This window comes from Ixodes scapularis, unplaced genomic scaffold (genome assembly GCF_016920785.2).
Source record: "Ixodes scapularis isolate PalLabHiFi unplaced genomic scaffold, ASM1692078v2 PGA_scaffold5__190_contigs__length_132052651, whole genome shotgun sequence".
NCBI classification, from domain to species: Eukaryota; Metazoa; Arthropoda; class Arachnida; order Ixodida; family Ixodidae; genus Ixodes; species Ixodes scapularis.
The window spans coordinates 116,599,658-116,624,081 of NW_024609880.1; the positions used below are offsets into that span (position 1 = coordinate 116,599,658).

General features: G+C 44.2%; 2 protein-coding genes across 3 annotated transcripts; one reads left to right on the forward strand and one right to left on the reverse strand.

The window, feature by feature from the left end:
• Positions 1-6,154: 6,154 nt before the first annotated feature.
• Positions 6,155-7,779, forward strand: LOC120838717 (P2X purinoceptor 7-like; the record flags this gene model as incomplete). The annotated part of the gene is made up of 4 exons (XM_040208757.1): positions 6,155-6,309; positions 6,376-6,582; positions 7,012-7,190; positions 7,733-7,779. Coding segments are annotated over 3 exons (540 nt in total), but the record flags the coding sequence as incomplete, so codon positions are not given.
• A 2,359-nt stretch (positions 7,780-10,138) lies between these two features.
• LOC115323362 lies at positions 10,139-20,079 on the reverse strand. Of its 2 annotated transcripts, XM_040208760.3 has the most exons (15): positions 19,626-20,079; positions 18,889-18,957; positions 18,703-18,786; positions 17,582-17,678; positions 16,220-16,325; positions 15,926-16,153; positions 14,963-15,326; positions 14,578-14,751; positions 13,997-14,183; positions 13,720-13,863; positions 11,840-11,941; positions 11,553-11,724; positions 11,303-11,451; positions 10,966-11,157; positions 10,139-10,622 (listed from the first exon to the last, which is right to left on the reverse strand). In XM_040208760.3, exons 1-14 carry the CDS (start codon positions 19,929-19,931, stop codon positions 10,967-10,969), a joined length of 2,373 nt encoding a protein of 790 aa, XP_040064694.1. In that variant the 5' UTR covers positions 19,932-20,079; the 3' UTR covers positions 10,139-10,622; position 10,966. The 2 variants fall into 2 exon arrangements, 1 of the variants encoding a protein (XP_040064694.1); XR_006078379.1 differs by lacking the exons at positions 10,139-10,622; positions 11,553-11,724 and having other exon boundaries at positions 11,031-11,157.
• Positions 20,080-24,424: the final 4,345 nt, after the last annotated feature.

The following is a 24,424-nucleotide window of genomic DNA, read 5'->3' on the forward strand; positions in this document are numbered from 1 at the left end:
ACGGCAACTAAACTCCTTCCTCCAAGTGAAGCCGAGATCTGATTTGTCCCGGCATTCATGCCACGCAAAAAGCCTAACCAAACGGCACCCATAGTTTCGCCGCTCCTAATGAAGCGGTGTGAAGACGAAATCTGATAAGTTTTAGCTTCAGTTCCATTGGCTGGCGCGCTCATAGTTCCAATGAAAGAGGCTCTTATAGGCCGCTGAGCGTCAATTTGAAGGAGGGCCACCTCACGGCTCTGCGTGTCCGCGCCGCAAGCACCGGTACAAGGAATCGGCCGTGCCGCCGCTCTCCAGAGCGACGGCACAGCCGATGTCAGCACAGCGCGGACACTTCACGAGGACGCGCGCAAGAACGACATTCATACTTTCGCATTCACAACTCATAAGTTCTTAGGTTTACCTCGAACCTTTTGTTTCCGTCTTCAATCTTCACCACTACAGTCTGGAATCGACTCTCTAGATAATGAGAGCAACCGGAACTTCATGGCTCAATCAATACCTACCAAACATAACTACAGTCATTCATTGAGTAGCCGAAGAAATACTTGCAGCCTCTGGCCTGTAAAGCATAAAGCTACAAAGCTAACAGGCGAACATTTCACAAGATCCTCAAATGGTGTCCCGATTTACATCTAAAAAAAACACTAGAGAAAATGTCGTTGAAAATGGCAGGAAACTGGGAGAATGGAGCAAGGCCCCTCGAAGTTGTACATAGGTTCAGTTCCTGTTTAGAACAAAGGGCTGCTAGTTTTTTATGAGGAAAGGAACTTGAAAGAGAGTTCAACATGTTACGCAGAAAGGGTGATATTTGCTCAACTGTTTCTCAACAGGGAATCGCCGATCCTAGAGTAACAGCGTTCTTCAAGTTACAAATCATGGATATAGACTGTCCCGTGTCTCGAAAACTCTTTAAGTTATAATACCTTCGACAGGGCACACTTTTGACATAAGCGTCGAGTTAATTATTATTAAAGCACTGATTTTACCATATCCCAAGCCATCTAACGACGCACGATTTGTGTCGACGTGGCGTGGTATGATAGCCAAATACATTGATTTGTCATAGCTAAAAAATATTGTTTTCAGTATATCAAGCGACACAGCGGAGCAGTTTAAGTCAGTAATATTAGAACGGCATCTTGAAAGTGCTGCAGTGTTAATTTGCATGCGGAGTGCTCATACGCAGAAACATTTTCGAATTATAGAGTGAATGAAATGGTTTGCTTTTATACTCCAAGTTACTTCACAAAATTAATCTCCCTGCTTAATTAGAAATATCACTAGTATGCATACTACGGCTCTGGTCAAATGAATTCGAACAGTGCAATATAATAAACATCGTCTTGCAAAGTTTGCACTCACTTAAGAGGACGTTCATCAACAAGGGGAAAAAACGCTGCACCTCCTCGTGTGCTCTTCTTAACCACTCTGCGATGCCGGCCATGTGGTCAAAGATATAAACAAGTTTTTATGGACATGCCCATCGTTTTGCCTTTCAGTTATCACCTTTTTTCACTCTTTTTATCATCATCACCTTACAGACAGATACCTTAACCGACTGCAATCTGGTTTCAATCGCTTGATTTTCTTCTGTTTCTTTTTTTTTAAGACATGACGTTTTTAAGTTGTAAGTTGAGACTATTAACAAAGCCATATAATGCGATAGGAACGATCTCTTTATTTCTGCGATTAACTCAATGAACGTCACGGCTATAGGAAACATGACACGTCTCACTTATGTCCTCTTCGACCCTCTCTTTTGGTTGAACGATACAAACGACTCCTCTATTAGGAGCAACCTTTTGCATCCCGCTCATCACTTTTATTATATTTGTTCAATAGCTGTACCGCCACTAACTGAGAAAATTCTTCGTTTCGGATTTTAGCACAATTAATGGTTTTTAAAAGATACCTCTAACTTATTTATTTAAAAATATTTATATTCTGATCAATCTGTTCCATCATATACTGTCGTAAACCATGCGACACTTCTTTGCGTGGCGGTGAGGAGACATACTCAGAAATGTCACTGATTAAGTCACTTATGAAGACGCTGGCAAACTATATTCAGTTATGTCTGCTCATAAACCTTGCTCTATAACATTCTATAATAAAAATTCGGTCTGAATTGCAAGGGTCAGGATTTTCAACAAAACAACTTTCATTTTTCTTCTGATATTGGCAAACTCTTTTTTGTGTTTCAAGCTTACTTTGTTTAATACTAACTCAAAATAATTTGGAAAGTTATGGTCCTTATCCATCTCTAAAATGCAAAACTATCCACAAGCTGCGTTGATATAAGCATTTTCAACCGCGCCGTTCGAAATTCGAATATTCCCGCCCCAGAAGCTTAGTTCTACTGGTCCTCGTAAGGGGGCTCTATCGAGCTTGCTTCCAACAGTAAATTGTATTGAGTGGATGGGGGAGGGGGGGGGGGGGGGGGGGGGTTGGAGCAGGATTCATTCGGTGGTCACTAAAAATCTTTTTTTGTGGGCACCGAATCGAATTAACAGATCGCATTTCGTTGGGCTGTCTGTATCTGTGTCGGGTGCGCCAAGAATTGAACCGCGTTGAGCCTTTTTGTTCCTGAACTTCTGCGTGAGTATCAAGAAAAAAGGGAAGGTCATTTTTGTGAGTGCATTTCTGTTGCTCTTCGGTAGCACAGCGTGTGCTGCTCATAAATATAGGTCAGAATGTTTCTCGCAGCTTGTTGTGATTCTGAAATTCTTTCTTCGAAAACCCTTCGGGTAAGGCCACATCTACACCGCAGTTCTTAAAGCTATACATTGCATTTGTTAGGAGTGCATGTTAAGAGGCTTTTTTCTGTTGCGTGTTATGTATATTGCTGTTTAAAAATGCCACGCTATTGCAATTTGAAAATAAAAAAAGAACTAAAACAAAATTATCAATCGGGCATTTCTTATTAAAATCGGCTCTTAGTTCACTTTGTTTGCCTAGTTATGGCAGGCGTTATATTGTTTTAATAATGCGCTCGATATGGTGTGGTTCATTTTGTTATTTTTTGCGTATAAACATATTGGAGAACAACTGCCGATAGCTATAGTGCAGGTGCTCCATAAAGGCGACGACAAAGAATTGGAGATAGAGTGCACGACGTCTGTTGTAATATACTATACACTAGCTAAATGTACATACAGGGTTCTTTATGTTTTGCTGCACCAAATTTTAAAAAAAAAGGAACGCGAGATGAAGTAATTTGAGCCCTGGGAAACTGCTAATGGCCATGGCGGCCTCTAGAAAAAAAGTGAAATTAGGTAATTAGATAGTTGACTAAAATGTTTAACTAACTTTTTAACTTTTCACGTGAGAGCGCATAATATGTTTATCAGATTGAAAGGGGCACTGACACATCAAAATCATTTTTTTTTATTATCCGAAACGATTGAAAACGATGCCGGGACATTACCCTCAAAATTTGAAATTTTGGAATTCAGTATTTGTGAAGTAAAAAAACAATTTCCAAATGCCGAATTCGAAGTTCCCGCGCGACCGGCGCCGGTGCCTTGACGTCAAAAATTGCGGAGACCTGAGAGTCGACTTTCTTTCACCACTCCCTGCTGTTGCCATGGCGACCCAAAGCGAGGAGGAAAGGAGCGATTGCCGGCGTTGCGGCGGACCGGTTTTGAGCGGTGTCGCCTGTTTTCCGTTGGAGGATACAAATCCAGGAGACGGCACCACAACGAACTCCCGATTTTTGGTATTTCAAAAAGAAGGGCCGTAGTGCGTTCGCAATTGCGTTAAAAAACATGTTTCAGGATTGCCGTAATTAAATGTTATAGAGATGTCGCCTACACAGCTTCTAAATTTCATGATTCTTGACGTCACCGATCAAAAGAAGCGAGGAGGCGAGAGGCGGGAAAATCAAACGCCAAAAATAAAAAGGCGCGCGCGCGCGCAGGAAAATTTTTTTTCGCGATGCGGTTTTTTTTGCGTGTCTATGACTGCAACTTGCATCGTTTTAGACAATAAAAATAAATACGACCTTTGGGGTGTCAGTGCCCCTTGAAGATCGACCTCAGTATGGTCCAGCGGTGCCGCCAAAGTTTGATAAGAATATTTCTAGTTGGGGCTACGGGGTCAAGAAATGTCACTTTGGCACACGGCGTCAAACCGAAACTGAACAGGAAAGAGCGCCGGTGAAGTTATCGCTCCGCCCTTTCGGGTACGCGATTCGTCGTTATCGCAGCCGGTCTCGCCCGAGGATGCAGCGCCGTCGCGATAACGACGAATCGAGTACCCGAAAGGGCGGAGCGATAACTTTACCGGCGCTCTTTCCTGTTTAGTTTCGGTTTGACGCCGTGTACCAAAGTGACATTTCTCGACCCCGTAGCGCCCAATAGGAATTTTCTTATCAAAATTTGACGACACGGCTGGACCATACTGAGGTCGATCTTCAATCTGATCAACATATTATGCGCCCTCACGCGAAAAATTAAAAAGTTAGTTAAACATTTTAATCAACTAACTAACTAATTACCTAATTTCACTTATTTTCTGGAGGCCGCCACGGCCATTAGCAGTTCCCCAGGGCTCAAATTACTTTATCTCGCGTTCCTTCTTTTTTTTTTTTGAAAATTTGGTGCAGCTAAAAAAAACACACCGTGTACAAATGCATGGAATGTTTTAAAACAGTTGCAACACTTGAATGTCACAAATTTGCTTACCTTTAAAACACACGATTATAGTTCTTTCTTCCCTATGTTTGGTGTTTGTCATAAGATTATCCGGTTATCAATTGAAAGGGTGTTGTATACTGTGGGGTAGGAATTAAATGAGGCAACTCCAAACAGGCTCCAAGAGCACTTTGGACGCTAGGCAGCAAACGTAGTACAAATGTAATTTAGGATAAGGAGACTGTGCCTTAAGGCACAAGAAATAATGACAGGTAATGCTGGAGCTTGAACCCGACTGTGGCACCCGATGTTGATCCACTAATTAAGTGAATGGCGTCTATAATTGCCCCAGTTTTTTCGTTGTTGTTTTGTTGTTTTCATGATTATGATATACGGTAGCCATGTAAAAACGCTGTCGTTGGTTACTACTAAGAAAAATACGCTGTTTCAGGTATGAAATTGGCTCTCTTGATATTGTGGGTGGATAGGAGTTAATGACTTTTGGGGTGAAATCAATAGCAAGACAGTAGGTTGGTGATATTTCAAAGCACATTTTATTTTAATTTCCTCAAAGGCCCCCAGAAGAGTGTGTATTACATGAGGGGTGTGCATTACACAGCAAATTTTCCAAAAAAACATGTGGCTAGAATAAAAACAAAGGTAACATTTATATTAAGAAAGACACGGAGAAAACACAATTGCACGCATGAATTTCACCATCGTGAAACTATGAATGATCCAGCGCTATAAGAGTTTTTTTGAATATAACCAAATTCCTAAGCTGTACTTTGTTTTTTGAAAGATCGTTGCAATCTTTGGCTGTTTTAATAAAAGAAGTAATTTGCAAATCGATCTGTGTTCGGGCGAGGGTATGACACCTGTTGGGTGTTGTTAATGCGACTTTAAAAGTGTGAACGGAGCGTGATGTAAGGGTTTGGTGACAGCGTGTGATAATATCGGTGAAATTGTGGCAGTCTGCCAATTCCTCGACGGTGGCCTAGGAAATACAGAGCGGTGTGCTTGTTTAGTTTGGTGATGGTGGTAAAGGACGAAGAAGTAAACGAATCTTAAAGCACGTTTTTGGATGGCTTCGAAGTTTTCGATATGATAGTTTTGGTATAAATCCCATACCGCTGCGGCATATTCCAGTTTAAGGGGCCCACCAACAATTTTTTGACCGGTTCGAAGTTCGCGCTGAAACGGAGCTCCATGAAAGCAGGAACACCGAGGAAAAAAAATATTACAGAAATTCGCAATATTTTGTGAGTTATTGGCCAAATAAATATTGCAGAAAACAACTTTAAATAAGCAAAACATTGCGCTTCATGACGTGAAATGAAACAGTTTAGCGATTGGAGCAAAGCGGTTGGCCAATGGGACGCGAGTTTGGTTGATAGCCCGGTCGGCCCGGTCGGCCCGTCGTCGTTAGGCCTCGATGCAACCATCGCAGGGTTAAGATCGGGTTGCCATCATCGATGAATTTACCGGGCTTATCAGATTTTGAGCGCCGAATTCTTAAAAAGAGTGCGGATCTGGGCGTCGCGCCGTACGAGGACACTCCACGCAAGCGCCGCGACGCGTCTCTGCCTCCCTCCGCTTCGCCAGTCGCGGAAGACTCGTCTCCCGCAACTCCGCCACCGGAGCCACCTCGGCGAGTAGGAGATACAAACTGGTGAGCGTTCCCCTTGGGCACGATATAAAACATATAAGCTGGGTCCTAAGTAAGCTTGCAATCCAGGTGCGACTGCGGCCGCTGCACGGCCATGCCTACAACTCGGGAGTGTTTTTGCTGCCGTGAGCTGCCACAAGTTGTTCGGAAGCAGCCGGCTGAGTGCATCACGGTGCACACCGACTTCTTCAAGCTGTGCCTTGACGTCGCCGTCCTCGCCGTGGCGTACTGCGAGGTCCGCGAGAAGGGTCTCGAACATTCCCACGAGCTCCACGAGTGAGTGCAAATGGTGCTAGCATAACACGGCAAAATGAAACAACAAAACGTGATCGCGCGCATACGAATATCCTTGATTACTCAGTCAGGTAGATACATAGTAGCACAACCGACTTCGTAGCAGGCGTTCGCTTTGCTAACACTTTACGTGCTCCCAAAAGAGCACAACCTCCTTCGTAGTGTTCGCTTTGCTGACACTTTACGTGCTCCTAAGGCTCGCCGTGCCCGAAACAAAAAGCCTCATCACACATGAAAATATAAACTATCTAAACGCGTTTTCATTAAACCAGCGAGTGCGGCAGTTCTTTCAAAAGCTTGTCGGAAAATCAAAGACCTGATGAGGACTGCTTTCTGCCTCTCAGCTGCATCTTACAACGTGGCGGTTCTGCCTTCAGTTCTACAAGAAACATTGTTATTCTTCCTCTCCAGGAAGTATCGCTTTGTGGCATACCGGCAGTTCACCCGCTGGATGTGGGGTCGACTGGGAGCTGGCAACAGACGAGTGCTGCCTGCGTGCGTTGTGGAGAAAATAAGAAAAACCTTCCCCTCTCAACAATACACTGGCTTCAAGTATCCTCCTCTGGACTGCGCACCAGTGGATTGCTGAGGTTGGTCCACTACTCGGTCCATGTTTTGAACCATAAATCAAGAACTGACATGGAAGCTGTGGTTAATCGTAGCTATGTAAATAGACGGAAGTTTTGTAGAAAAAATCGTAAGGGTGCAGGCGAGCTGGTGAATATTAACCAAGTTGAATTAACCTGAGACTGGGGTAGAGAAGAAACGTCAAAACGTAGAAGGGACAGAAAATAGACAGGACGACGTCTCAAACTCAGCTGAGTTTTAGGCGTTGTCCTGTCTATTTTCTGTCCCTTCTACGTTTTGACGTTTCTTCTCTACCCCAGTCTCAGGTTAATTCAACATGAGCAAGTTTTGTATTATTTGTTTCAATATCAGTCGCAACAGTTTCAACGTATAGAAAGCCAAGCATGCATTTCTAGCGTTCTTCCTAGCAATCAGACATGGGCATCGAGCACATTTGAAGTTGCAATATTAAACATTGTTTAAGTAGCACCTGAAATCAATCCTTCTGTAGGCGTCGTGTCCTTTGCCATTCTGCACCCTAATAAGTCACTTCATCTCTTTCCAGCCAGGAAGCCGTCCAGTACACCCCCGATCCTCTGGTACATGGATCACCGTGTAGAGCATTATGCGGTACGGCTAGAGAGAGACCAGGGTGCAGCAACCTTGTGGCTGTACAGTGTACAGCCACAGAGTTGCTGCAGCTTGTGCTTTCTCTAGCTGTACTGCTTGGCACTACCCTTGAGAAATGTTTGGCAGAACCCCATTTATACGGCCTTTATCAAGGCCACTCATCTGCAGTATATCGGAGCTGGCAACCAAGCAGAGCCTCCCTCCCGTGTCTCGTAAGCTTAATAAATTGACCAGCTGAGCTCAACACAGATAGCACAGCTGCGTGTATGCGCCAGCATCGAGCCACCCAAAATGGTTCCAACAGGTAACTCTTTGCTTCTTTTTTTTATGCCCTGTAAAGAACATAGCCAGGAACATGACATACAGGCTACTCATTGGAAACTTCTTTGGTTCATCCATACATTTATTCACTTCTCAGTTCCGGTTTCTCCACCAATCTTGTTGGCATGAAGACATTCGTGGCGACCTTTAGACTTGACTGCTCTGCTGCCAGAAAACTTGCTGTGGTACCTGCATGTCTAGTAATTAGTGGGTAAATGCACTGTGCCTATAGGTGGCAAACACCCATACCATGAAAACAGTGTTGCGGAGTTGCCACTCTGAAGTCTGAATGATTCCACAATCATTCTGCGACTCCGGAATAGAGTGGATTGGCGGCAGTACTGAGAAAAATTAGAAGGGAATTAGTTGCATCTTGCCAAGAATTGAGCAGGGATGAAATGTGTTCTTATGCAAGCTGTGTCGATGCGGTCAAAGGGGCTTTTGAGACGGCATCATTGCACTCTAGGTAACTGACGGCTTGGTTATCTGACCGGCTCATGTTCCTTCAAGGTTGAAAATCGCACCCCAATGAAGCAATTAAAGCTAGCGTTGTAAGCAGACAAGGTCTCATTCGTGGTGCCATGAGACTCGGCAATGTGACTTCTGACCATGTGCAAATAGAGCACCAGGTATGAACAATGCCACAGTTCCCGTGTTTTTTTGATGCACGACTCCTCATTTGCCACATATCTCCTAGAAGTGGTTTTATAAATAAGGTCCTTTTCTGAAGAAAATGGGTGGTTTGAAGTTTTTCTATCTGTTAAGGCTTTTTGCTGTACTATTATACCAATGCGCCAAGAAACTAATGGAGAGGAAGAGACGAGAGCACGGGGATGTCAGAATGCTGAGCTCTGGTTCAAATGATTAGTGGGTAGACGTATAGGCCAGCGCGCTGTCTACAAACAAGCCCACACAAAGTGCGTGCAAATACACAGAAACTAGATTTGCATGAAGTGGAGCATTTGTGCATGCGCCCTGCCAGTAGCAACGCCACTACAGCAGCATGACGTCAGGGACGCGTGTTAGTGTATAGCTAGCTGCTTTTGTCTCCACTGCACTGAACAAACGCGCTAGAACGCCGGCATCTGGCGTTAGGTCCTCGCATTCGAGCGTGTTTAATTGCAGTGTGGAGACAACGGTCTACCCACTAATCATTCGAAAGATGGGTCCATGTTGCGACGTGCTCTTGTTTCCCTCAGTTTTTCGACGCATTGCTATCAGTGCCATGTGCGACTACCGCCTGATAGTGCCTTCGGAACTTTTTTTTGCATATTTTTGCAGTTGTCTATGCCTTTTATAACGTCAGCTTTATACTGACGTTATTTGCCGGCAACTTAACCCCTTTGACACCCAAAAGATTACTGGAAATAGTGGAGACCTAGAAACCCTGACATGGTTTAAAACACACAAAATAAGAGAAATCTTGTCTTAGAAAAAAGTTACCCTTTTTGTAATTTTTTTCAAAACATTGCTTGTGAACAACATTTCAAAACCCAGTGTTTCCTTTCTTAGGAGTTCAAAGAAATGAAATTATTGGAAAATTCAATTCTGTGGAATGTATTTGGAATGAAAAGGGCGTGCTCATTCTGCAGCACTGCATGAAAATCCCTACATGTGGCCCAAGACCTTTGTGCAGTCCACAATTTGAACCGTCCAATTATTTTGCAGGTTATAGTGTTATGCTAAATAAACAATCCACAGGCAAGCAGAAACTCCACTGTGATAACCGCATTGTGTCCGCCTCATGGGAGACGTGCTCCCTAGCAGCTGGGATGTGCCAAAAGGCTGCACGTGATCATGATCTAGCTCCCATAAGCCAGCTTGGGAACGTGCAAGGAAATTGGGGGATGCTAAAGCAAATGCTGAGATAAACAAGGAATTGACAGCAAATGCACTAATCTGTATTCTCTCACATAGGCAGCATGCCTGTGAAGCAGGCATGCTGCCATCGTTGCATGCATGCTGCAACTACAAACTGGTAGAACATCGAATTTGTACTCACAACTTTTGTTCCTTTCTAAATACTGCATTGAAAAAAGAGACACGGGCGTCTGAAGCCGTCGCAAGACGTCCGATTTTCGAGTGAGAAGTGGTCCTGAAAAGGACCGTTGTTTTTTCTCTCTGCGTGACGGTGATGGACCTCTTGGATCTGGTGTACCTGGTGACGGCCTTGGTGCCCTCGGCCACGGTGTGACTAGCCAGCTCACCCGGCACCAGCGGCTGCACAGCCATCTGGTTCTCGCGGCTCGCGATGGTCGAGCGCTTGTAGTGGGCCACGGCAGGAGACCTCAGCCTCAATATGCTCGAAGGCGTCGTTCATGAAGCTCTTCATGGTCCACATGGCCCCGCTTGACGCGTCGGTGTCTGGGTGGAACAGCTCAAGCACCTTTTAGGTGTAGATACTGTGACTACTTCCTCCTGTGCTGCTGCTTGTCAGTGGTGCACACATTCTTCTGTGCCTTGCCAGCCTTCTTGACGGCCTTCAGCTCATCTGAGGATGCGTCCTGCACGTTCAAATAAGCAGACAGACTGATTGAAGAAACGAATGAACAAGTGCAAGCGCAATAAACCTAAATCTGTCTGTTTTTGATAGCGTACTAAACTGTTGCCGGCATCCACAACAGCATTCAGCGAGACAGTGCGTGCACTCTCATTTGTGCCATCCTGCTGATCAACCGTGAAGCTGCCCATTTTGCTAAAAACAAGATAGCTTAGCGGACCCCAGATTCATTTGCAAGCTTCAGTACTCGTTCATTCTCTCTTCAAACACACAGCAGCACAACACCAAGAACAGGAGGTGTATGGAATACAAAGCAGTGCGGTAGAGCAACTGCTTGGAGCATTCACCTCATGAAGACCCTGCTGTCCCTCTGCTGTAACGTGACATCCTCTGTTCCACCAGCTGCTCCTTCGGGAGCCTCGGGTAGTGAGCTGCCATGGGGAGGGGGGCCCGATCCCGGGGTCTGTTGCCCAAGGCTTCCCTGAGGGAAGACTCGTTGCAGCAGGCAGCAGCCTCAGACAGCAGCTGGCCCACGTACGCTGTAATTAGGGCAAGCGCAGATAAAGGATGTTACCCATCACATATGTCAAGGAACTAAAAGCGTCTCTGCAGCACTTAGATTGTCTCGGAATGACTGTCCAGCGGGTAGTATCTACGGTGCCAACAAAATTATATGAGCCTCACCGTAGGTTGGAGGGGTTTTCACTTCCTTGAGACGATCGGTCCCCATCTTCCCTCTCTGCATCCTTCGCTTGAATTTCGGCTGCCCTTTGCGCGTCACCGCTTGGACCCTTCCGGAGTTTTCGTTGTGGTGCAGAGCAGCCAATCTGGTTCTGAAGCAGAAATATTGTCCGCAGTGAAAAGCATTCATGGGGACCTGCTAGAAAAAACAATCGACTTGCATATGTGCCTAATTAGTTTACAGAAAACAAACCTTGCATGCATGATGGGGCCTGTGAACGCCACAGACATGGGTGCAAACCTGATGAGCATACTATGGTAGGACTCGAGGTTGTACGTGTGGCCTGCAGGTGACACGTGCTCCAAGTCCCTCAGAAGCACTTTTTGCATGGTAATGCTGACAAAGCACTTGTGAGCTGGTGTACCTGGAATCATGATTACATGCTATGCAGCTTCTATTTTTTTTACTTAAATGTGCAAATTTACCAAATTCGCTCAGAGAAAAGTAGAGTTAGGTTTTCAGCGTGATTGCCTACTGACCTAGAGAGAGCCACTCTCTGTCCCCAACGAGGGTGTCGTGAACACAGCGGTCGTACACCCCTCCATGGCCAGTGTGCTTGTCGAGAGCATGGTTGTTTATGCCTGAAATACAAGGTTCATTTTTTAGAACAATGCAAACAGTTTGTGAAGTTACGAGAAGTTACGAAACAACTTTCAGGCGTGACAGCATGCCTGTAACCTTTGCCGTATGCCTAACACGTTGCTGTCTACGTGACAGAGACCAGTCTTTCAGGCCTTGAGATGTCCCACGTAAACAAAATCGTAGCATCACGGGGACATGTCGACCTGATCAAGATATTTCGACAGTTCCGCATTCGAGCCAAACAATTATGCAGGAATTATTTGCTCTATGTCATTCTGCACTGGATCATAGATACCTAAATTGATACTCATTTGTGTTGTAGTGCACCTGCTAGCCTGTCAAATGTCTGCAATTGTGTTCTGTTATCTATTTTGACTGGTAGACTTGCTGATACAGGCATGTTTCAACTGTAACCCCCTTTGTTATGATATCGCCTAGACGTGCAAATATTCAAAACAAATGGGGCTGGTTATTTGGCTACTTCGAACATTTTTTGAAGTTTGAGAATGCTGCAGGATATATTTTTATTAATTTAAAAAGCAAGGAAAACATTCAACAAAATACTACATGGATATATGCCTGTATACAGTCTAAGCTCGTTACGTTATAACAGACCTTGATTTTGACAAAGATTTCGGTCTGTTATAAGAGGAGTCTGTTGTATGCAGATATGAAGCGGAGTCAATGGTATGTAGTGGAAAACGAACCAAACTTCACAATCCCTATGTTATATCCAAATGTCTGTTGTAACCAGGTCTGTTGTAATGAGCTTAGACTGTATGTCCAGTGTTTTCTTGTGCCATTATTCCATAAAAATAGAGGTAAACCTATAATGGTAACTAGACTTGATCTGCAAAATTTTTCAGTGCAACAACCAAATTCAGATACTTTCCTGTAATGTTTCTGACTAAAGCGGTAAAGCTTTTGGCACGTGGTACTAACGCAAGGGCTATGACATGTAGGCACATGTGGTTTAGATGATAGTCATGTACAATGTTATCAAAGGAGGTTGACTTGGTGTTAAGCAGCCGCCATCCTGCCTTTTTGTGTAATATTTCCCTGCAACGTTTTAGCTTGTTGCTGTTGACACCATTGCCGTCTTGGCAATAAGCCTCCGTGGCACTGAGATTTTGTTTTCGTCTCGAGAGCGCAAAGTTGAGGGTTCAAACCATCTCTGGTTCCTGCCCACGGAGTCTTTGGGGCATCACTTATATCCTCAGTTGCTTTGTGACGTTGGATTCTTGTAATACTGCCACGATAGTGTACTGAAGAGTTAATAAAGTAAAGAATAGCAGGTCTACATTTCATCTGTACATTTCCTTGACAGCTTTGAAACATACATTGGAAAAGACTGCTAGACAATCCTTTCTCACTGGAAGTTCTACATTTGATTTTTTTTTTACTTCCACATCCTTGTACAAGTATTTGGTTTGATTCAAAATTATTCTTGCAAAATAAATACTATTATATTACCTTTGAAAAAATCGTAAGGGTGCAGGCGAGCTGGGGAATATTAACCATGTTGAAATAACCTGAGACTGGGGTAGAGAGGAAGCATCAAAGCGTAGAAGGGACAGAAAATAGACAGGACGACGTCTCAATGACGTCGTCCTGTCTATTTTCTGTTCCTTCTACGCTTTGATGCTTCTTCTCTACCCCAGTCTCAGGTTATTTCAACATGGTTACTATTACCTTTGTGCTCACTTCGAAGTGAAAATTCACTACCTGGGCACTTCTGTATATAATAGGACTAAATATTGACAAATAATTGACTCACTCTTCCACATCTCGACGAGGAGTTTTCCATCCTCTTCACAGTTGGCAGCACACCAGTACAGATGGTTGGAGGCAGGCTGTGCCCAGTATGCCAACACTTCACACCGGGCATACTTGCTGGCCTTCAGCATCTTTTTGCTTATGCCTGGAAGAACAGTTAAAAAAAACTAAAATCAGTACACATATTGCACCTTACTCCAGACTTGTAGACCGACTAACATAAGGACTGCAATATGACACTAAATCAGACTAAACTGATGATAGTCAGGGTTAGGCACCTTTTGCAATGTGCCAAGCATCGAAGTAATGGCGTGTCTGGGGTTCTTTGCTCCTCATGTGGCCCTTGATCCCTAGGTGACGGTCAGTGACGAGGGCCTCGACCGTGACATTCTCCTCCTTGAAAAAAGTGAGCCCCTTGGCACAGCCATGCAGCTTTATTGCGTTGCTGGACTTCACCTCGGGGGACTGTAAGAGAAAAAAGCAGTTGCTCGTGTTTAAGGACTTGAGCACCGACTGCTAAATGAAGCAAAATGTATGGCCTGTATGTAGGTATGGAACAGTCCATCCTAAATTTCCACACAGACTATTCATGAGCAAAGCTATAACACTATAATAAGGAAGCTCTGGCTTTTGTAGTGCACTTTGTATGAATATTGGCACATGCAGCTTGAGTGATGTCAGCGTCAATGCATAGATGAACTGGTGGTATATCGCTATCCTTTAACTATTTCCTATAGCTCGGAGCAAGTAGACACTCTTTTCATCTACTTGGTCAGTGCTACACACAAAGTGAAGCCTTACTCTTGCAGTAACAAGCAACATCAATATTCTAACCCTCCAGGAAACGTGCAAAACTTGCCTCTCCAAGCTGCACTTGGACATAGTGGAGGATCTTGTTTGTCTCCATCTCCATGAAGGTGTACGTCATGAATTTGGCCGAGTACCCTGGAGAGTCGTACCTCCCGTCCCCAGCCAAACGCACCGTCTTCCCCTGTCTCGCTTGAAGAAGGCTCTGCTGCTCTCGGATCCACACCTGAAAAAGGGTTCAGAAAACGTTTTTCGAATTTAGGCTAGGCCGATGAGTTTCATTCCACATTCTTGAGCTCTTTCTATTCTTTATTAATAAATTTCTCAATAGTTGCTGTACCCATTACTGAGGGGATTGTAATGACGACAATGAGAATGTGCTGCCCAAAAAATGTTAAAGGGCACGAGAAAGATAGCGATTATGCAATGGAACTCACTCGTTCAATTGCAGGCTGCAGGAATGCTGCCTGGTGATTGAAGTACGTGCTTTCCGAGAAGGCTTGAATATTGATGAGCCTTAGCAACCTGAGCACCTTTGCAGAGCAGGAGCCGGTGAACAGCATCGCACCGGAGAGGAGCAGGTTGCAGGCTGGCACGTTGTTGATGAGAGGCTGGCTGAGCCAAGTCCTGCTGTGCTCGCTTTGGCACACAGCCGTGGCCCTCACTAGTGTGCCGTCTGGTACAATAGTAACTTTACATGGCGCTTGGCACATTATGCATACGCGGAGCAACTGCAATAAACAGCTCTCAAACACAATGTACTTGGGCTCCTCGTGCAGGGGGGCCGTTGAGGTTGAGTTGCTGCAAAAAGTATATTCTCGGGGTTATTCGAAGACTTGATGGGCAAATGGGCAACCTTATCGATTTTCATGCACTCCTCTTCTACTTTTGGCACAGCATATATTCAGGCAACTAAGTGGCATCTCAGTATTCTAACAGCCGAATGCACAAACCTCGCTCCCATTGGGGTGCCCCTCCACTTCCTTGAGGAAGGCGCGAGGGCCAGTGCTGGCCTTAGCACCTTCGACGTAGAAATGGAGGGGTGCCACAAATGGAGTGAGGTTCGTGAATTCGGCGGTAGGGCTTTGTTTGCCTATTGCTCTTCAGATGCATGTTTGTTCAGAAATATATCATATCTGTAATTGGTGTTTTTCCTTCGACTTCTACAAAAGTGGCGTCTACAAGTAATTATGGTGGAAGAAATGGGGGTTTAGATGCTCTCCAGAAAAAGGCAGTGGAGTGTTCACATAAGGAAATAAAGCTTCAAAGTGAGGCTACATCAATAAGATGTAGTGCAGTTACGGAGAGGTGAGCCAGCAAGCGCAAAAACGAACAACTGCACATGGATGGGTTCAAGTGAAGGCACACTTCTGTGGCAATAGCAGTCAGTGGTGTATCACCTCAAGAAGCTCTCGTCCCAAGAAGCCTCGTACGTAGTGTCTGCAGGCTCTTCTGGAATAGGGCTTGAGCACATGCCTGGTCTTTCGAAAGAGAGGTCGGCCTCCAGAAATGGCTGGCTTGTCGGCTGGTACGATGGGGCAACCTGCTCTGTGGCGAAGTCCTCGCATGCTGGCATTTCAACTGCTGCTGGCACAGGCACTTGCTTCATAGCAACTGGAGCAGGATCCCTGCGCAGAAAAACAGTTGTAGGCTGGCACGCTGGTGTCTCAACTGCTGGTGATGGAGGCACTTGCTTCATGATGGCTGGAGCAGCACTTGTACACGGAAGAACAGCTGGAGACTCCCATGGGTCTGTCTGCGTCTCCTTCGACTGCTTGGCGGACAAGTTCACCTGTGTGCCTGGAATGTTATCGGTACATTGTACTGTGGTTGCTCCCCTGGCTTGTTCAGAATTTTCGGCACATGGTGGCTTTTCACTTGGCCTATGAGAATCTATGATGCATTCGGTGGCTGTCGTAGCCGTGGAGATTTTCCGTTACATTACTCGGTGCTTTACGATATGTTGCTTTGTCGAAATATCTAGAATAATTGCAGATGAGTTCTTAACAGTTGCTACTACTTCATTTACTGTATATAACCAAATCAAAAAGAATTCCCCAACATATTTTATCGATATTCTCTGATAACCAAATTAGCTTTTCAGGTCCTACTATGCCACACTGCTCGGTTTACAGGACTTGCAGATAAAGTAAACTTGGATTGAATTGTGAAAGGTCTCCCAAAGCCACCCTTTCACCTTCCTACAGCTAATTCCTGTTCTCTATGGGGTCATTAGCAAGAACTGAGGTACAACAAGCACTTCCTGATTTCCTGTCCCTTGCTGGTCTAGCATCACGGCTCTAGAACACACTCTCCTTCTCACCTGTCCCTCTCTCATTTCCCTTCCCGACAAAATTAAATGGATCGCCCCTTCATTAAGACTAACGCATCATAGTGCAACATAGCCCTAATTCCTTTTGTTACCATTTATTAAGCATCGCCACCGCACAACCACAAAAAGAGCATGACATATAGCAGGGGTGGCCAACCTGCGGCTCGCGAGCCGCATGCGGCTCTTTGCGTGTTAAAGTGCAGCTTGCAGCTCCTTCCCTTACCCTCTCCCCTTTCCTTGCCTTGCTCCCGGTCGCACGAGGACTTCCCCAAAAGGAGAAATGAACCGCGTTTTAAATCGAAAGACAGGTGGCGGTTTGGTAGTCTTGTGTTACTACCACCTTACGTACAGTTGAACTGCTTTTGACCAGGCTAGATCCAAAGTACTTCGAGTTTTATTGCTCTGAACAAAAGTTCCCCTCCCCCGCGGCTATTGGAAGTCTCATGGCTTTGTTTGCGGCTCTTAGGCCGGGTCAGCCTGGCCAACCTTGACATATACCGTGCTTATTGAAGCAAAAAAGGTGTGATAAAGCCCTTTCCTCACAGTGTCATGGAAATGCTAATTGGAACACTGAAAATATTAAAATGTCTCATTAGAGCTTGTTTTCTACAAAAATTAAAAACTGTACACGGTACATGTCACGAGATACAGACTGTATGACGGACTGAATACATGAATGAGCTTGAGTGCATCTCAACTAGGATGAAATCTCGCAAGTCCTTACCTTTGTTTTCGTACTGAACTTCAATGCTGTAGGTGTGGTCGGCAGACGTGGCACTTCTGATGGAATACCCATGATCTTCAGTTGCGAGCTGAAGTTCCTGCAAAATGGCCGAAAATGTGTTCACAGTGATGTTTCTTTGATTTTCAAGCTCATAGTTGGTGCTTAGCCTTACACCTGCCTGACTCACAAAGACCTTGTGTACTTGCATAAATTTCCAGACGTTTTTGTAAACAGGTTGCAAAATAAGGGCATGTGCATGGCAGTGGAACTTCTAAACAAAAGTTGCTCGGAAAGTTATGACCCACACTTTTTTTTTTCTTGTCCTAAAATAAAGATAGTGACTAAAAGTCCTTTCTCGCTCCCCGAGGGTGGCATGAAACATTGAATTCTTTAGAAATTAGGAAGCTAAAGCCACATAGTGAACTGTCGTTTCACAAACCACAGCTGTTTACAGAAGTGGATGGCTCATAAATTCCCCACAAAACATGGTGGCGGCCGTGCTGTATTCTCGGTGTGCTCGGTTTTCTTATTCTCCTCGGCCACCACCCTCATACTCTTAATTTTAGCTGTGGTTCATACGGCCGCAACTTGGACTGCTTTGATCAGACCTCTGGCCGCCGCTTTAACCACACACTCACCCCGACGCTGTGCAATTCAGCATCATATTCTCTGCTTTAGTGTCCGCAGTTATGGTGACATACTGAGCCCATTTGTGAGATTATTTACGTGAACTGGATCTTATGTTTTGATGTAAAATGCATTATGAGGAAGACATACTTCCAGGACGCCAGAACTATGCACATACAGATTGCCGTCGCATGCACATTGCATAGAGTGATACGGCTGGGGTGCACTTGTTTCTTACCGATGTCAAGTAGTAAAAGGATGAGTAGATTATTTAGATAAATGTTATGCGTAGAGAAATATCTAGTAAACCCTATAAATTTCATTTATTTTCAATAACTATTGTTTGACAAAAATGTTGGGGTGTTACTTTCTAAGCAATCCTTGTGTGCTTGCACATCCATTCTCAATCATATCCTTTGATTATTTACCCCTCCATTCGCATTCTAAACCCCCATCCTCATTCCACACCGCCCACCCACTGCCAAGAAACTCACAGAACAGTCTTGAGTTTCAGGTGCTTTCTTTTCAGCAGGCACAACCTCGATTATACTGGCTGCCATGTCCTCTTTTGACACCACCTGCAAAGTTTCATTTTTCATATTGTACCTGGCATGGTGTGGTAGCACGCTAAACCTCGTCACACATTCGATTTACTAATAGGAGCTCTAGCTCGAACTTACAATAGAGTCTTCGCAGAGGTTGTCTGCTTCATTGTGCTTCCCACACTCAGATGGCGTCTCTGAATCATCCTGAGAAAAACAAAATTGACAATTTAAATCACTGTTGAAATGTAATGTGGGCATGCAGAATTAATACAAGTTAATTATTTAGGTAGCAAAAAGAGACAATGCCAAAACTGCCGCCTTTTCTTAATCGCGTTTTATGATTAATATAATTGAACAATACTTTGTGAGGAAGTTAAGCGATTCGTGCAGTCAAGCTGGCACATAACGCATACTTCTCTATTTTTACTATCGCACCACTCAAAACCGAGAACCAAAAAAAAAAAAAAAAAAATGTATGCAAATGAGTTTTTATACGGAATTTGAAATTGTTGCATCGTGGACGTCACACCCCTCCCCCCCCCCCCCCTCCCTCCCCCTCTAATCCGAGCTCTCTTCTTTCCGATCGGTGGCTGTTTTCCCTCCTACTCGCTCGAGCGTTTGAAACTTGAACACGCATCAAGAGGCTTTGCAATCGGTCCCCTTGCCGGGCGCCCGGCTGCCTTTTGGCTTCGGAAACTTCTGTGCAAGGGAAGGCTTCTGACAGATGTGAACTTGATGCTTGGGGAAACCAGCGGACGAGATCTGCCACAATTTCGCATTACGCATGTTCACGGGCGCGATAGGAGCCATCGTGTGAGTCACAATTATAACTGAAAAAAAGAACAAAAAATATATATCACAGAATTGCTCACCAGTCTGCGCCTTTTGCACGCTGGTGCTGGTGTGAGGTCCAGTTGAAGGGTCGGAACTGAGCCCTCGTCGAGGCGTTTCTTCTTTCTCTCGAACCCCAGATTCTTCGAAACCTTCCACGACGTGAAGGACTGCGCGGAGAAGTGCTCGGAACACACACGATCAAGCTGATGTAGTATCTTCGAGTTAGCGCGCAGTCGAAGGGCTTCCAGCCAGCGACTTCGCACTGGATCCTTGCCAGGTAGACGGTGAAAGGAAACACCCGCATCCCGGTGCGTGCGGGTGCAACCGCGCACGAGACACTTCATCGGAGCCGACAACCTAAAGTGATCGTTTCACCATAGGTTCATTACGGTTAATCGTCTGCACCGTCCCGTCGCCGCACTTCACTCGAACAGTGAAGAGTCTTTCACAGTACTAAAAGAAAATAAGGGTTCCCCTGGCTCTTCTTACTGATTTTAGTTGACCGGGCGCACAAGCGAAAATACGATGCGCGGTGTCTGCACTGGACGGATCACTTGTCGTCTGCTCGCGGCGGTACGTTGCGGACGCCGCTGGGAGGCGCGCATGGGCGACGAGGCGTTGTTTTCGCCCTTTTTGAACTTTAATTTGCAACTTTATTAGCTCTATGAAAACGACTTGTTAGAGAAATAATGACGGTTAACGTGTGATATACTTTATTTCGCTTCAAATTTCCTGGGACGGCTCTCGCCAATCACGAAACCCAGTGAATGTGACGTATAGTGAAAGGGAGCACCGTTATTCGCGCGCATTCGGCACCTCGCGACGCCACCGTCGGAGGAGGTGTTTCCTAGTTGTCAAATTAAAATATGATGCGCTAATATTTTCGAACTCTTTCGTTTTCCACCGGGTTTCCGGGACCACTAACGTGTAGAAACCGCAAAAAAAAGTCGACGCTCAAATACTGTTGGAGGGCCCCTTTAGGGCGGATGAGTGTTGTGTAGGCGAGCAGTTTCAAGTGGGGGGAGCGAATTTTAAGGTACGTTGAAGATAACCAAGGGATTTACTTGCAGTAGAAATTATACTGTTTATATGGATGGATCAAGACATGTCTTTACTGAAGTGTACGCCTAGGTATTTGGGAATACTACTTGCTTGTAAGACAGAACTAGCGATGGAGTGATTATAAAAAAAATGGATTGGTGCGTTTGTGAAAGGCGACAAGATATCCGGTGATCACAGCTCTGTTCTCATCGAAGTCTTCCTCACTCACAAAGGCGCTTCGCACATGATGCCCAAATGGAGATATCATCAGCCTAAAACAAAGCTGGAATTGTCCTTGGTAACTGCAAAGTGAGGCCAATAGACCCTTTCTGAAGTTCACTCTGGTAACTTCAATAACTATAATCACCTAAGTGTATATCATTTATGGATGCTAGTGGTGGTTTTCTGGTGGGTGGTGAAGTGAGAATTTGAAGACAGGCACCGATGAAGGATTCTGAGCATTCCAGACGATAGTTCGCTGTATTGCTGCTTGATGTCATTGTGACGAGACTTATAACCTTCTATGCGCTACGCATTTGATGGTGTCATGCAAATTCTAGGAATACCCGCCTTCGGCACGCCCCAGGCAGCGCATCGAACTAAACGTTTTAGATTTTATCTAGAATTTTACTGAACTAGGCGCCTCTTACAGAGTGGTAGTTTCTTGACATCGTCAAAACTGAAACTAGAAAAATAACTGTACAGCGAAGAACACCGTAACATTCGCACCTCTGCTGTTGACTAATAGGTACTGGTTTTTGCCGCCATTATCATACAATTATTTAGACTCATATTTGAGCCACCAGACATGGCACAGAGTTACTGAAAGTGTCTATAGAGCTATATTAAAAAAGAGTTGGATGAGCACTCTTTAAGGATACTTCTATATTCCGTTTCATACTTAATGTGCAGCGTTGTCAAAGCTACTGGGGCGGACACGTGGCTTTGTCTGTGGTTTCGTTCGCGCGAGCACTCGTGCAAATGATCAACGAGATCAAGCCCCATGCTCGCACCAGTAGCTTTGACAGCGTTGTACGCTGAGTGTGAAACGGAGCATAGTTCTCTCGTAATTTGTTTTGAAGCCATCTTGTGGGCTTATAACAATGGTTCGCTTCGTAAGCTAATTTGTAATTTACCGTGAAAGAAGACATCTAACACAGTTTCTCGACGGAAGTTTGGTATATTATGCAATTTATTGAGTTGCGTCCTCGAGGAAATCGCACCATCATGGCGTGCTATTAGCCATGGTGTTCAAGATGACATTCAATGTGGGCCAGAACTCTTTTCTTTATTTTTTTTTAGTATTGTTTACCAAGGCAATGGAGCGACGAGATGACATATATAGTTATGGGCTGCCAGGCTTCAGTGACAATGTGTATTTTTTTTTAAAAAGTGAGCCTTGCATGAGTTTTCGTTTGTAACACGCCTTCTGAATGACAAAAAAATATATATACCTTACTTTCATTTCTTAAATTACAAACAAAAATCAAGCTTCTGGTGTGTCTGCGCAGGTATAATTGAGCGCTGTGCCATAAAACTACCGTTTCAGCTATTTGCAGGTGATTAAATCGACTTCTAGCGTCAGTTACTTTCTCAGATAATATTATATCGTTCTTTTTAAAGGGCAAAATTGACTCTGGTAAGTTCGGTTACTCAAATTCTGACAGGACTCTTGAAATACTTGTTTTTGTGGAAAGTTAAAGAGCTAAACTCGGCGGTGTTACTAATTTTGGTCACCTTTAAGGGATATCTTTCAACGTAATCTGATAGTTTTGGCAAAACAGCTCAGATATTGAGAATTCTAACATGCTAAATTTTTCTTGGTTAAAAACAACGGCAAAGACATTAACTAAGCCCACGTCAATTTCGTGTTTTTTTATTCTTTTAACATCTTTTTTTGCAATAAACGCCCACCTCTCTATGTTCACCGCTAAAGTGAAATAAATCGATGAATCGCGGTACGCATTTTCCTTCTAAATATAACCTATCCACAAAATGCCTTGATGCAATCGTAATCTAATATTGAGTCCACACTTCAAATGTCCCGCCTCGATGCATAGTCCTACGGCTCTCCGTGAGAGGGCGCTATCGACCTTGCTTAAACCATAACAGTGAGTCGCACCGAGTGAAATGGTGTGCAAGGGTTCATTCAGTGGGCATTCTTCTTTGTGGGCATCCAGTCGAATGAACAGATCGCAGCTCGTTCCGTTGTTTGTATCGGGGGCGCCGAGCGGGGAAACGGGTGGCGACCCTTCTTTCTGAGCTTCCCTTCCAATAGGAAAAAAAAGGGAATCTCCTCTTCAGGAGTGCCTTTCCCTTTGCTCTTCAGTTGCACACCCTGCGCTGCTCATAAATTCAGGTGAGAACTTTTTAGCGTTATGCGGTGATTTCGAAATTATATTTTTGAAGGCTCTTCGACCGACGCCACATCAACACCATTGTTGGTAAAGCTGCCAATCCCGTTTGCGGCTTGCGCATCACAAGATGCTTTCGTGTGTTGCTTGTTCCGCCGCCTTTCCTTTTCTTTTTTAATATGCAATCCTACATATGGACCACAATATTCAAATATATCGTGAAGCTGTGGCTAAGAACAAGTTAATATAATAACAAACAACGTAATGCACATTCTTGAGAAAACGCCTATAACCATCGCCTGAAATTAAAGTTATCACGGCAATTCACTGTATACAAAATGGATACGCACGACGTTCTAATATTTATTATTAATGGTTAAATTAGCACCGACATGCATGTTTATTGAATATGATTATAATATTTTTATCAGCACCAAATTTTTAAATAAAGATAGAAAAGCTATATGAATGCGGTTTTTACAACGCGTTCATATGGCTCAGCGGATATTTGTTAGGAATTTTACCATCCTTATTATCAGATTATTAAACTGAAATTCGTTAATTAACTTTTCAACTACTGTAATTAGGATATATCTTATATTAGAAACTTTGAGGCGGTCGTTTGTCCAGGCCGTTCCATTTTGTACAATTTGAGTAACCAGTCCGTGTTCCGCGATATTTGTCCCTGAGTTTTGCACTTTTAGCAGGCTAACGTAGCAAGGTTCGGCTAGTGTCCACTTTCGCGAGTTTGCCGGGCTGAGTAGTAAATTTGGGGGCAGATATCTAGGAACACGAGCTGTTTACGCGAATTCCACATAAGAGAACAGTCTTGATATATGCGACCGCCTCAAAGTTTCGGATGTAAACATATATCCTAATTACAGCAATTAAAAAGTTAATTAACGGGTTTTAGTAATTAGTTTGATAACAGAGATGGTTACATTCCCGTCTAATGTCCACCGAGCCATACATATACTCGGTGAACACCGCCGTTCATATAACATTTCCCTTCTTTATTTAAAAATTTGGTGCGGCTGAAGAAAACACCCAGTGTACGCAAACATGTGGGAACTACTACGATTAACTAGTAAGGAAGCCCCCAAAAAACAACCACACAGAACTTGGAAGATAAGTATACAATATCTAAAATATGCAGGCTCACAACGGGTGTGTACGCACAAAGAAACGTTTTATATACTTGTAAGCGGCAGACCAATTCGCGTGTAACACATTTAGCTTGCTTTTTTTTTTTTAAGTCCTTTTTTGTGTCTTACTTTCATGTCATTGGTGCTTTCGTCAAAAGTATCGGGATCATATTTAAAGAAATGTGTTGTCTTCTTCACACCTGTAGTGTTCCAATAAGAACTTTGCGACCACTCTCTAGACTGGGGTACCTACACGCATCCACCAATGAACGCAAATAAGATTACTTTTTCCCTTTT